The 15,439-nt window shown below is 35.5% G+C and overlaps 1 protein-coding gene across 5 annotated transcripts in view; it reads left to right on the plus strand.

The window, feature by feature from the left end:
• The window catches only part of LOC104912184 (uncharacterized), a 138,889-nt gene extending 123,774 nt beyond the window's left edge, over positions 1–15,115 (plus strand). For all 5 annotated transcript variants that reach the window (XR_014885041.1, XM_085230848.1, XM_085230851.1 and 2 more), the window contains one exon: positions 717–15,115. Coding sequence is in view for 1 of the 5 variants with exons in the window: in XM_085230851.1 (XP_085086977.1) it covers positions 717–722 (6 nt within the window). In the remaining 4 variants the exon portion in view is untranslated. The remainder of the gene's footprint in view (positions 1–716) is intronic.
• The last annotated feature ends 324 nt before the right edge of the window (positions 15,116–15,439 follow it).

Consider the following 15,439-nt stretch of genomic DNA (forward strand, 5'->3'; position numbering starts at 1 on the left):
ATTCATATGTTAAAGAGGTGAAATTTCTTTCCAGTAAATGTGGTCCTTGTTCAGAAAATGGCTTATTTCCTAATTTTGTGGTAATAATTTCCTCTGATTTTAACTAAGTATGTTGAAAATCTTTTTTTTTTTTTTTCTTTTTGTGCAAGAGGGAAAAGTTATGGTTAAATTGCTCAGTAAAATTTTGATATTACATACTGTTTTACAAAGGACCTTGGCAATATAGTTTTAGAAGTCAAAGTATGTAAAGAAGCACTTTTTGAATGGACCTGAGGTTTTTTTTTTTTTTTTTTTTCACTTTGGTCCAGTTGCTGAATATTGTTTTTCTGAAATAAGAATAACGTAAATTTGAAGCAAAAGTAAAATTAATAAAAGATGGGGAAGCAGTGTAGTAGTGGAGTCCCACTAACACTGTAGCAGGTGAGAGTAATGTAATTGCTGGGTTGCCATGTTCCATTCTTTCACAGCTGACACTTCCTGCATTCCCCAGGATGTTGAAGACCCATGTTGAGTTTACTCACTTCATTTGAATGAATTAGTATCTTTCCCTTCATGGGAATTATCTGAGTATATAGTGCAGGTTAAGATATAGAAATATCTATAAATGGAGTCTTTGTTGCAAAAGAATCAGTGTTATGATCCAATTTGTTGCATGAAAATGTACCCAAGTCAGTGGCTAACTTTCCCTTTTTTTTTTTTTTTTTTTTTTCTTTCAGCGATGAATAGTTAATTCACAGAATCACAGAATTGTAGGGGTTGGAAGGGACCTCTAGAGATCATTGAGACCAACTCCCCTGGTTCTCTACACCAGGTCGCACAGGTAGGCGTCCAGGCGAGACTTGAATATCTCCAGAGAAGGAGACTCCACAACCTCCCTGGGCAGCCTGTTCCAGTGCTCCGTCACCTCACCGTGAAGAAGTTCTTACGCACATTCGTGCGAAACTTCCTATGCTGCAGCTGATGTCCGTTTCCCCTCGTCCTGTCTCCACGTACCACTGAAAAGAGACTGGCCTCACCGCTATGGCCGCCACACCTCAGATATTTATAAACCTGGATCAGGTCCCCTCTCAGTCGTCTTTTCTCAAGGCTAAACAGACCCAGTTCACTTAGCCTTTCTTCATAGGGGAGATGCTCCAGGCCCTTCACCATCTTTGTGGCCCTCCGCTGGACTCTTTCCAAGAGATCCCTGTCTTTTTTGTACTGGGGAGCCCAGAACTGGACACAGTATTCCAGATGAGGCCTTACCAGGGCAGAGTAGAGGGGGAGGATCACCTCCCTCGACCTGCTGGACACGCTCTTCTTAATGCACCCCAGAATGCCATTGGCCTTCTTGGCCACAAGGGCACACTGCTGGCTCATGGCCAACCTGTCGTCCACCAGGACGCCCAGGTCCCTCTCTGCAGAGCTCCTCTCCAGCAGCTCATTCCCCAGCCTGTATTGGTGCATGCAATTATTCCTCCCTAGGTGTAAGACCCTACACTTGCTTTTGTCGAACCTCATCCGGTTTCTTACTGCCCAGCTCTCCAGCCTGTCCAGGTCTCACTGAATGGCAGCACAGCCTTCAAGCGTGTTAACCAATCCTCCCGACTTCATATCATCAGCAAACTTGCTGAGGGTGGCCACTATCCCCTCATCAAGGTCATTGATGAAGATGTTGAACAAGACCGGACCCAGCACAGACCCCTGGGGGACACCACTGGTTACAGGTCTCCAGCCAGACTCTGCACCATCAACGACGACCCGCTGTGCTTTGCCAGTCAGCCAGTTCTCAACCCACCTCACTGTCCATTCTTAATGTACTGCAAAGTAACAGAACAGGATTATAATAGAATTATCTTAGGGAATAAAATAATATCTTCAGAGCGTTAAGATCTTCCAGCTTTGTTAGCTCCTTCTGGTTTGTGTACATTGAAAAAAACACTTCACAGTATGCTGTCTTAACCCAAAGCTATAATTATTTGAGATATAATGACTGAGATGCTGCTATGAATACAAAAGATAAATAAAACTTAGTATTCCCTGTTTTCCTTTCACTGTATAAAAGATGCTGTTGGACTTTATATCTCAAAGATTCATCTCAAATCAAAGAATACCTTAGTAACTACTTGTATGGGAACTGTTAATCATGGCCTGAACCACTGATTGATCACCTGAGGCACGTACTAAGTCATCTGTGGGAGCACAGGTGAAGGCAATTCACCTGTGTGACTGGAAGGGGTAGAGCCTGGCTCCACATCTCCAAAACCCTATTTAAGGGCTGACTGACAGCAAGGAAGGATCTCTTTCTGGTCATTGCTGCTTTTGAAGTTTTTCTGTGAGCCTAGGACACAGGTGAGAATTTTCATTTATTTTTGATTATCCCTTTCCACCGTGATAATCCTTCTAGTTTTGCAACCCGTAAAATACCAGCCTAATCACGCCACCGTGCTGTTATTGTATATTTGTTGACTGTACACTGCTGGAAATCATAGATGTGATTTGAGTTGTGCTGAGCTACCATATAGCTCTTGTCTTGAGTCTTGTTCAGTTTCCATCTCACAACTTCTGATTCAGTCTTGCAGAAATGGGCAAGTCTGTAGACAGCAAAAATACATGAAGCTAATGCTGTTTATACTTTTGTCTGTTTCTTCTGGACTTGGAAGTAAATCTTCTGTAGTTATCAGAAGCTTGCATGACTCAGAACTCTGTCCTTTTGTTTTCTTACTGAAATTTTGAAGATTGTGAGCCTGATAAATAAGCTAAACTGGACTGTACACTGCTGAAACATATTTTGGATACTCCTCCAAAAATGTCATATATAATTGAATCTGCTTTAAAATAATGCAGATGTTTAGTTTTGTGGAAGATCACTATGCTTCTCTGACTTCTTGCATGTTAAGTCAATTATTGTAAACTATCTCTGTAGTTTCTGGATCATTACCCACTTTTCTTTAAGCAAAAAATATCCTTTTGTATAATCCAGTTACTCTCTGTAGTATTTTCATGAGATTTAGTGTATCTGTTACCATATCGTAAACTACTGTTGTTATGTCATAAATTGTCTACTGGAGATACTCTCATTTACAAATGGTGTTAATTTTCTTTTTCTGGAATAAGAGCAGCTTTGAAATCTGATAGTGATATTTATGAGTCCATATCAAGGCTTTACTGAAGAGGACAAGGAATCTGTGTACAGGTTCACTGAAGGGTAGCCAGAAAATACAGTGGTGATATATGACTCCATGCTCAGTAAAAATCTTCCTGGAGATCATGATGTCTTTGGGGCTTGTCTAAAAAATTGACTGGTGCAGCATAACTTTCCCAGTGCTGAGATCTTTTTTTCCCCCTTTGGTTGCTGTAAAATGGTCTTTCTGCAGGTGAAGTGTAATGGCATGCTTAATAAATGTAGCTGTTATCTCAGAAAAAGCACCTGTTCTCTCCAGATTTTTTTTTTTTTTAAAGAATGTAGGTAATCTTCAAAATGTACTTCAATTTGAAAAACAGTTCATTCTCCTAGACACGTAACTCTCAACTACAGCTATTTTGAAATGAAATAAACTTATAAAGATAGCCAGTCATCCAAAAAGGTTGCTGCTGCTGGTGGCAATCTTTTTGGAGCTCATTTTCAAAATAGTATCTAACTGTGTAAATGTAAGCAGTGATTATTGCACATCACATTAATTAGTTGTACATAGTAAACAATGCCAGTGAATATTTGCTGATGGGATGAGCATCATACAATTGGGATGCCTGTTTCTTGCAGAAAAGACTTAATTCTCAGAGTATCAATTTGAGCTGATATTTAATACTATTTTCAAGACATTTTTGCAATATGTTCGCATTTCAAATTACATCCTTTCATGTCTGCTATGTGTTCTGGGTAGCTAATGATATATTTAAGCTTGGACTTTCCTTTCTGCTTGACTTGTTGAACTTCCAGAAGCAAATAATGGGTATATTTCTTTTCTTTGATTTTTCTATTGCAAGGTCATTAGTATGACGACAATCTATGTTTTCTTATTTGTGACTCACTATGTCAGTCATGTGCATTCTGTTTGATTGGGTGAGTTTGTGGAATTTCCACATTTCCACATTGCTTTGAGGAAGGAATTAACCTTTGCTCACCTTTCCTCACTATGCTTTGCACTCAGACACTGCTCTTCAGAAGTGGGGAGTAACTGCCTAGGGGAAAACAAGACTTGAGTAAGACTTAAGTCTGTTTGAAGTGGAGAGAAGTGTTGATCTTTATCTTTCTTTGTTCTTTCTCATGAGATATTCTACCAAATAAGCTATTTTTTTTTAATGGCATTAGTTTTAGGCCAGGAGATGTACTTGAGAGTTTAGCTGAATGCTGTGTGTAATTTTTTTTCCACAGCAAAAGTTTATGAATGATGTTGCTTTTAGAAAACAAACAAACAAACAAAAATCCAACAAAAAGAAAGCATTGAATATCACCATTCATGGCAGAAATGTTGAAAATGTGTTCACAGAAAGCAGCCCAAAGGGAATGCAAAAGCAAAGAGAGGATTACAAAAAGTAATTCCCTTAAAACGGTGAGCAAGGTTCAAAGAGGTATTTTGTATTATTTTTTGAAGTGTAGTTACATTAACTGATATTAATAATGTATGGTTGCATTGTGACAATAGAGATTTAAAAAATAACAGGATAGAGAAACATAGATAAGGAATGCTATCCAATCATTTAGTGCCTTAGAGAGTCATCATATTTAACCTAAAGTAGATCTTGCAGTGTCTTTGTTTCATGCTTGCTCATGGAGTTTTTAAATCGTTTAAAGTACTAAAGACTACTTCCTATGGTAATTCACTGCTCCACTTTTTTCATTAGTAGATACAAAGAAGCATTTTTAATTTCTGTCTTCATTTCTGTGCATGTTTATCTTTTGGTCACATGGAGAGAAATTAAGTATCTTGCTTGTAGAGTGGTTAGTGATTAGGATTAATGGTTGCTAATGTTATTATTAATGTATTTTTTTCCTTGCTTCTCTTAGCAAAGAGAACATTTTGTGTCCATTCTAAGTACTAAAGGATGAATTATGATGTTTTCTAACAAGGGCAGTCATCTCCAAGTTACCTAGAGGCTATGTTTCTGCTCTTAGAAGTGACTTAGTATATAGACTGCTTTTGCTATTTCTATTTTCCCACTGCAAATTATAGCAGATGTTTATTCTCACTTTTGGAGTTCCCTTAAGTCCCCACATACTTCTGGTATCTGCCCACTGCTAATAAATATAAATGAAATAATAACTTAAAATAATTATTTTTAGAGTCTGATAGAAATGAGCAGGTTTATATAAAACTCTAACTTATTTTTAAGAACCCTCCCTGTCGTTCTCTGAAGAATAGATTTCAGAGTGTGCTGAGAAAGGAAATTGTATTAGATTACAGGCATCCAAATCAAACGAGGCGAATACTTAAATGCCTAAATTTTATATAGTACTGTGCATATGAACAGACTTGAATTATTCATTGTGTATAACTCACTGGCTAAATTTAAAACGTTTATGTTGAGGCACATCATGATGTTGATAACTTTATACGTTGATTACAGTGCTTTAATGAAGACTTTGTAAGAACAAATGTACAGTGCGTCTTGCTCTGAAACACTACTTATGCAAAGTAATGCTACAGAAATCTGTGTGTTTTAAACATCGATCTTTAATTTCTTAAAAAAAAAATTTTTCCTTTCACATGCATTATGCACACAACATGAGGAGTATTGTGTAATGAATTACAGGACACAGCTACTCTTGGATAAAAACCTTCACACAATTGTGAGAACAGATTTCAGGGGAAGGTGAAATGCCAAGCAAATAGAGACAATATGATTAACTTCTTTCGAAAGAATAAAGTGATTCTGGATTCTCGACAGCTGTTAATTGAGAGTAGCTCCTTTTTTTGCATTTGTAAGAAAATTATTGTAGAACAATAAAATAGAGCATGATAGCAATTAGGGGTGTATAAATCCAATGTGAACGTAAAGTGAAAACTTCCATTAAAATACTGTCAACACTATAAACCTATGTGAGAATGCACATATAATCAATTTACTTTAAAACTCCAGCTTGCTCTGTTGAAGGTAAATGTTCAAATACATCCCTCTAATGATAATACGTACACTGTCTGCTTTAGTAATGGTGTCTTATTCCTTTTCTAAGGAGAATACTTATGTTTATATATCTGTAAGTGCAAATAAAAACTAAGTGAAATAATTAAAAGAAGCTTCTTATTCCAGGCATTTCTAATTGTGCCATATACAAAGACTACTTATAAATCATTGGTAGTCTGGTTGTTTCATTTGGGTTAATGACCTTGTATACTGAGATTTAACAATAATTAGATTCGTTTCCCAAACAGCAGTCTCAAACATTCAGAGTTAATGTCTAGACTGAAGGAAAAAAAAAAGATTCAAATTGCTCCCCCCAAAAATAATGAAAAAAATAGCTAAGCTAACTCTGAAACTTCTGGCACCAGAATCCACTATTATCAAACAAAGGATGTGTATGTTATGTCAATATGATCTGTGAAATTATCAGTATACTAGGGTGTATCAGAGTAAGGTATGGATAGAAGACTCTTTGTGACATTTTTCCTGTTTCATTATGATTGCGTTAAGATGCCCAGTAAATTATAGTTTTAATGTGTAGTTATGTGCCATATTACAATTTAATACATTGTTAGCAACTAGAAGAAAATGTTTTTGTTTTTTCTAAGAGAAATCTGAGTTTGTGCTGCACAGATACTAAGGGCAGTTTCTGTAGCAGAAAATGACTTCAGTAGTTTGTCACATTGAAATAAGAAGTTGGGATAGTTGTCAACATCAGTGTCCTTGATGCTCCCTATTGTAATCACAGCTCAACATTCTAATTTTCTGCTATGAACAGGAATCTGTTACTGACATGTTCTTAGGTGGTAGTTCTGTACGACACCAGATCAGGGCTGGTAGCTCCAATGAGCCTTTAATGTAAGAAGGATTGAAAGATGGACACAACATATTTGCTTTCTTCATTGAGTAGACAACATTGCCTCATCCCAAGCATAATATTACTAGAGCTTAAACGTTTTGAGACCACTTACTTTTATTAAAGACTATTGAATTTCAACCCTTTTCCTCTTGGACACAAGGAAACTGTTTTATAAGGAACCATTAAATAAACACATCGTTCATTGAGATCCTGTGTACTCATTCCAGCAGTAGAAGTGAACAGGTGGTAAAATTCAGTGTTATCTTTTCCTGTTGCTGTCATGGTCAATGATCTTTCTTTGAGACAATAAAAACTACTTTTACAAAATGGAAAGTAAAAGCTGTTGTTGAGAGGCTATGACTTAGCTCTTTGCAGTGGCTTGCATCTTGGATAGCTCTGGAGAGAATTTACTTTTTGCAGATATGACTCAGAGTCTCTACCTGAGAGACTCAAGCTATATAGCATTAATAGGCACTTTAGCTATTCTTCTACTATAATCAGACATCTTTGCCAGCTTCACTGCCTTTTTCTCCATCTCTGTCTCTCAGAGGATTTGCAGCAGGCATCTTTTTCTTACTGTTGTGAAGTCTGCTAGGACTGGTATGTTGGTTATTGGTTCTGGTTTGTCTCAGTCGTCTTTCTTCCTTTTTTTTTTTTTTATATCTCAGTAAACGCTTTTTCTTGCTCACACACTTGTATTTTTACTCACTTATGTTTTTCCTTTTTTGCTCTTCTGATAGCAAAAGTGTTGGTCACAAAGATGCTTCAAAGCTAATGATAGTAAAGCCTTTTTATTTTAAAGTAGTGCTGTCTGGAATTGGACACTGCTGACGAGGATATACCATGGTGACTATTTGGGATTTGGAGGTCTGGTCACAGTTGCACGTGTTCTAGAACTTTGTCAAAGCCCTTTCCTATGCCCATGAAAAGTGTTGACAAGAATTTTTTTTCAAGGCCCATTTGGAAGTCTTGTGAATTTTATTTTTTTGTGCTGTCTCAAAATTTGAGTAATGCATTGACTCTGAATAATTATCTAACTTGGAACATTATCTGATTTTTTTTAATTAGTATTATTATTTTGCCATTGGGAATGCTCATAAGTAACAATATTCTCCTTGCTCTTTTAACTCAACTTTAAGGAAAATCTTTGGTTCTGAATTTTTCTTTTAGAAGTGATTTACAAGTTGACTGCAGACAGGGTAAAACTAGAATTAGGGATGCGTGACCTTAATCCACATCAATTCATTTTCCTCTTGGGCATTTCTTGGCTCTAACAATACTTATTCTGTCCTTGCTGTACTTTGTGAATAACAGAACCACAGAATGGTTGAGGTTGGATGGAAGCTTTCATGGTCCTAGGCAGCAGATTCAAGAAGGCTTAGATAAGATGACCATGTTCAGTTGGCTTTTGAGAATGTGAAAAATATAACTAACATTAATATAGTAAAATATCTACTATTTTAAAAGGAGGAAAACCTTTTGAAATTGCTTTCAATTCAATAAATTCAAATTTTATTTTTATATTGAATATCTGTAAAGTAGTAAGTTTTTCTCTTTTCTACAAAAAAGAAAACAGATTAACTTCTACACTTTAAAGAAAAAGCCCCTTTGGTTCTCTTTGCATTAACAACATTTAATTTTAGAACTTAGGCAAAGAAAGAAACAAAAATAATAAAACAGAAAATAAGTACAGGAGTCTAGGACAGCTAGGTGAACTTTATCTGACTGTTTACCAAATATTAGTTACCTTTCTTCCTCTTGAGGATTCTGTTGGTACCTGTGGATATTGACAAAAGATTTTTCTTTGAGGTCACTAATATCCATGTTTACCATCAATGTATTATCAACTTCAATTTTAAGTACCCCAATTAATGAAAATGCCAGGACTTGTGATTAAAACATTTCAGTTAAAGTTTATTCCTCTTTTAGCATGTTTCACGTTTTCTATACAAAAGTAAAATTAAATTTTTCTATTGAAGGGCATTGTTATTGTTTTGGTTTGGTTTACTTTATGTTGTTAAAGAGAAGTATAAAGCTAAGGCTAGGTCAGGTGAGATCTTGGGAGGGAGTGCAAGAGAGCAGAGACAAAGACATTCCATAATTACTGTGATATATGGCCAAGCAAGAATAGTCAAGATCAGGGAGGTTCAGGGATATGTTTTAGCTACTCAATGAGCAAAGGTCAAGAGTTCTTGTTCAAGAAGCACACTGAGTAAAAAAAAAAAATAATAATAAAAAATTCTTCTAATATGTAATCTGAATCTTCTTTTAGTTTAAAACCATTTGCCCTTGTCCAGTCACTATTTGCTCATGTAAATGTTGATTGCCCCTCCTGTTTATAAGCTCCCTGCTAGTCCTGGAAGGCCACAATGAGGTCTTTTCAGAGCCTATTCTTCAGGCTGAACAAGTGCAGCTCCCTCTGCCTTTCTGAATGAGAGAAGTGTTCCAGCGTTCTGATTGTTTTCATGGCCTTCCTTTGGACCTGCTCCAACAGCTCTGCATCCTTGTTGTGCTTGGGGGCCCTAGGCCTGGACTCAGCACTCCTACTTTCTTAAATAGAAAGGAGAAGCAAACAGTGCTATAGGAGACAAACTATATTTTGGATTAGTGATAATATGAAGGAAGTCCTTTGAAATGGAATGGACATCTGCAAATTAATTTTCACTTTAAATAAATGTCTTGTAATCCTATGTTATCCCAGAACTTCAAGATGGCAGATTTGGAAATGGGATCTGATATGTGGGATTAACTAAAAAATTTGACTGGCTAAAAGTCTTATGAACTGAGTTAGGTAAAGCTCTGTGACAGTTCCTTTGATACTAATTTACTACTCGAAGCAGTTAGCAAGAATCTTACTAATCTTGGAATAAATGTAGTTGTTCTTATCCTCTCCTAAAAGAAGAGATTGCATCTCAGAAATAAACTGAACAGAAATATAAGACTGTCAGGAAGATCTTGTTGCTTGGAGTTTTGCAGATAACATGGTGGTTCCTATTTATTTTCCTGTGATTTTTTTAGTAGTTTATTTCATCATAAGTGCATTTCATTTTGTGATATGACTACTAATTTTAATTGGTCTTTGATATTTAAAGCAAGCATGCTTCAGTATATTTATTAACATAGAGCTGCTGCACTGTTAAATCCAAAGTAGAGTGCATATCTAACAGTGTTATTGTTTATTGTTTTTATGCTGGAGTTCATTGTTTTACATTTGCCAGTAAATTAATCTGGCTCAGCTAGTACATAATATATTCAGATTCTTGTGAAATATACTCACTTAAAATGTTTTAGTATTTCAGAGGGTATATTGCTGGCAAATATAATGAGTCTATGTAACTGAATTAGCACTTTCCTAAGTAGCATATAGCTATTTTTCATCACTTGGAACAAATTTCAGTGCAAAGTGAGACTTTTTAGATGTTGCTACCTGAGCACATGCAATGATGCTTGCGTCACCCTTGGCCTCTGTCCAGATGTCGTACGGATCTGTCTGTATGTATGCGTATGTATACATAAATTAAAAGTATATACTCAGACACAGTTTTTGTTTTTTTTTTTTACACTATTAAGCTATACATTGACCAGGCTCTACAGCTATGCATAGATCTGACTGTAGCAATGTTATACCATTTCCTTTTGAAAACTTATGGATTACTTTCTATAGTTATTCTGAGGTTGGAGTTAGTATTTCTCCTCAGTTCCCAAACACTCGGGTCATGCTTTCTTTAATCAAAATTGTTTTTAAAGGGCTACTTTAATATTTGAATTGGTTTTCCCTGAGTTCCTGCAACTCGGGGAGAGTTGTTTGTGCTGGCTGGTGGTTCTGATCATTACTGAACAAGGAAATATGCTTCTACCACATTGGCCAGAATAACAGCTGCCTTGTGTCTACCAGAGAACTGCACAGTACTTGAATAACAGAAGAATGTTGTGATAAATGGATACAAAAAGACAAATAAGTCAAGGCAGTCTTCGGCACCTGCTCAGGTTATCACTGTTCTTGTTCCCTTTGGATAGGGAAGTATCTTTCCTTCTTTTCAGGCATAAACTGTTAGGTGACTTAACCTTTTATGAAATACTTTAGTTTGAATATATGACTGGCTCATTTGTTTGTGGAAGAGTTGGGCAGTTTCATCATTATTCTATCAGTATCTATTTTATACTTGACAAATGGAGTGCATTTATTAATATAACTCGGGTATTTATCTTTAACAGTGATGTATCTCTAGTCATTAGGTTAATTCCACTATTGTCTGTAGCTCTAAAAGCAAGAGTCTCTTCAGTGCTTCCTGTGCAAATTCCTTAATGATAAATTGGTTTGAAAAACAAAAACAAACAGAAAAGCCCCAACAAAACAAAATTACCAATAGATTTTTGCCAGACTAGTAACACGTGTATACAGTCAGCATAAAAACAAGTTGGAAATAAATAGGTATTATGCTTTTATGTGACAAAACATAAAATACAACATCTAAGAACCCTAAATCTTAACTGTCTGTTGGATACTTTGAAATACATACGTAATCTTAAAATAATTGCTTTAGTACTAAATAATCCTTTCTTTTAGATAGAAGTAGTTACTTTACCAGAAATAACTCTGAGAAGATTATTGTGAGAAACACTTGTATGTATTGCAATAGTATCAAGACTATATCTTCTGGGTACTGGCAAGAAGTACTATACAAAATTGAAATGGGATTGTATTGATTTATTAATATTTATCATCTGTCTGGAGGTATAGCATTTTCATGAATGTATCTCAGAAAGACTTACAGGACATAAGTTTTTCTTATGGAAAAACTGAGATTCAGAAAGGTATAATGTTTGTCAATATCAAAACCAGGAGTTGGAGTATTGTATCAGCACAGTAGTTCATCCATGATAGCAGCACATCTTAGAAGAGAAATATTTATTTAAATAATTTTAAAAAGAGACAAAGTTAAGAGTAAATTTTTTAGGATGCTTTGAAGTGAACTGCTTTAGTTAGTCAGTAACGCAATACCTCAATCCCACTGTCATACATATGTTTTCTCCTGCTATTTCCAATAGACTGTGAGATCTACACCTGTCTGTAGAGATCTGGTCCTTCAGCACTGGAGGCTATGTCAGTCCCACCATATTAATAATAATCACAACTTCCATCAGTTGTCAGAAGAAATAACAGTAGTTAGTTCTTTTTGTTCATTTGTTTTATGTATTTAGGGGTGTGTGTGTGTATGTGTATATACAACCTAAGGTATGCAATGGTTGTGAGCATAAGGAGAGGCCAAGAGCTTTTCTTTCATCACTCAGCGTCCACAGATGACCCTATGAGAAGCTTATCGCCACAGCGTAGTATGCTTATTTTATTAGTCCTAGTGTAGTACACTAAGACAGGTTTTAAATTGCGTTGCATAATTGCTTAATAAAACTATAGAAAACAATGGAAGATGGAATAATTAAACCTTGTAGAGATGCTTGTTAAGCTTCATGGTTTAGAGTAGGTTATGAATGGTGCTGGAAGCAAGTCTTCCACTGGCACTGATAGTTATGAACTTCTTCGCCATTGGAAGCAGTGATGTCACAACATCATTGAAGGTATGGAAGTCTTTGTGAGTGCTGTATGTTGCCTAGGAGGGGTTCATTCTCTGGCTTGTTAAGAGCAAGCAAGTATGGCAGAATATTTTTGAATATTCGTTGGAAATGTGTTTTTTCCTGTTACATTATTTTTCCTCCCTTCCCTGTCACTTTCCTGGGGTTCATATTTACTGTGACTTTTCAAGTTCTGTTTTTATCAAAATTTGAATACATTTCCATGATATTTGAAAAGATGAGGAGGTGCTTTAATTTTCTGTTGCTTGCATTTTAAAATGCAAAGATTTGGGACCAGAGTATCCCCACAAGCAGTCTGGTTTACCTGGCTAAGAGCAAACTATAACTGCAAATTAGACTTGCAAGGAACCACGGGTATTCTTCATACATTTTCATATGGAGGAATGACCCCAGATGTTCTCCAACAGAATAGTTATTGAGAGGATACCATGGCAAGAAGCTGCATTTATCCAAGAAAAATCTTTCCTTGTCATAACCAGTAATGTTACTTTGTAACAGGCTGAGTGTAAAAATCCAAGAAGTGTGTAAGAAAGGTACTCATGATAATATTTTTTTCATCAGTGTTTTCAAACTAGAATATTGCTAGTTAAATTAGCACTCCTAAAAATGATAAACAGGCTTTATTGGATATTTTGTAAGTGTCTGTATAGTAGGAAGACACTTTGAATGAGCTACTGGATTTTAATTTAATGTTTGTGTTAATTTGGCAGTTATCAATGAAATACAGAAATACTAATGTTCTTTTTTGTTTGTTTGGAAAGAAGTGTCTTTTGATTAGTAGTTAAGCAGATTTATTGCCTAGAAGCTGTCACTTCTCTTCCATAATTATGTAAGGACAGAAATACTTGTACATCAATTCCATTAAAAGTTTTTAAATTCATACCTTCAATTACTTGATGCACTGAAGCAAAATTTTTGAGTCTTTAACAAGCAAAATGTTAATTTCCTGTCTGCCATTGCCATCTTAATTCTTAACCAATCTTCAGTGAATAAAAACTGCACAAACCAACAGATTACAGAAATATTGTGAAATTGATTCTGTCAATACCAGTAACTCTTTTGTCAAATAAGTTCTGTTGAAATAAACATTGTACAAGGTTACACATTGTAATATTTATTTAACAATGCATGTTTCAATTACATAACATACCCTACTTCCTTACCTCACTCTATCGAAGTCATCTATATAACATGGCTAAGTCTTCCTGCAGAGGGATGGATAACATTGCCAAAATGCCTTTGCTTTTAAAGCTACTCAGCTCTTAGACTAAGGAAGTAGAGAAATTCTAGCTGCTCCAGTGCATTCATTTATCCCTAGCAAGTATTTCATTTTTTTATTGTACTTTTATAACTTTGAATAATTACTCATATTACTACTAGTTTCGTGTATATGTTTGTCATGTTTTATATAGCTTTTTCTTTATCATCTTAAAAAATGTTGAACACTCAATTCCTACTTAAATCCAGTTAATTTTTTATGGATTTGATGGGAATTTATTTCACTAGATATTACTTATTTCCAAGAAAATATGAAGAAATAATTTCATAAAAGAATTCCTATAGTCAGTATCAAAAGTTTTCCTTAACCTAGTACCAAAGGGCCGAGTGTTTATACATTAGCAGATTTATTTTTTTAATCAAGCTAGAAGAGTATTTATTTTTTAAGTAGGGAACATTTTATAATCAATTCTGCACGTGGACAATGTTGAACAAAGATGATGCATCAATCCAGAGAAGTTAGCCTGGACTAACTTGGACTACTAGGATACTTACTTGCAGAATTATAGTCCATGTGTTTACCCTAAGATACACAGGAATTCGCTCATCATTGTGACTACATTGATGCCCAGAATAAAGCATAAGCAATAGTGATCTATCATTGTAAGGCTTAATAACACGTGATCTTCCAGATTTTTTTTCATTATAAGAATGATTTATTCAAGTTGTTACATGTTCTTTATAAGTAATTGAAAGGAATTCCTATAGGTAGAACATAAAGTTATGTTAAAGTATCTTGAGGTTTTCCAGTGTCTTCCTGGAGGCAAGCTGGCGAGAGACTGGATCACCATTTCTTAGCATGACTACTGTAGAAAATTAATTAATAGAATCATAAGGTGGCTTATGTTGGTAGGGAAAGGATTAATCAAGTGTTTGGAGACCACAAAGAATCTTTATCACTGATACATAACTTGCCTTTTCTATTTTTTTTCCATTTTCTTTGCAAGTACATAATACAGACTGCAAACAGGGGAATGTGGGGACTAATATTAAAATCTGTGCTGTCTCATTGGTGCGTTTTTCTCATGAAATCAAAGTTAAATTGAAGGAGTGGTATTTATTGTACTGTTTACTTTCAAATATCTTCTGGAAATGCATACTCAAAAAGTGTAGATTCTTGGTGTGATTCAAGATACTGAAATTCTTCATTCCAGCTCCTGTTCTGCTGGCTCTGAAGCCTCTCAAATGGATTTGGTGGTGAATAAAATTAAGGTTTTGCAAATCTCTTGGTGTGTTGTGGATGCATAAAGTTGTAGAGGCCTAGATGGTACTCATTCCCAATAGTATAATGCATGAAATGTAAGAATTTATTTCTCCTTGATATTATAGCATCTCAGTTGCCACCTGTTCTTGCATCCCCACTCAGTGTTCAGAATCATTCGCAACAAGCTACTGGCCTGGAAGATAACATGTCACGTCTGTAACATTAACTTAAGACTTCTTTGCAGGAATAAACAGTTTAGGATAAAATGAAATTAAACATCATACTCAGTTTATAGAGGCTTCAATCACAGTAGAGCTAGGGTCAAGTAAAGTTCAGTTTGAAACAAATTAAGAAAAAAGGATAGATGAAATTAGACTTGAAGAAGGGTCAGAGACTACACATGC

The sequence above is a fragment of the Meleagris gallopavo genome, chromosome 9 (assembly GCF_905368555.1).
Source record: "Meleagris gallopavo chromosome 9, MGAL_WU_HG_1.1, whole genome shotgun sequence".
Taxonomy (NCBI): Eukaryota; Metazoa; Chordata; class Aves; order Galliformes; family Phasianidae; genus Meleagris; species Meleagris gallopavo.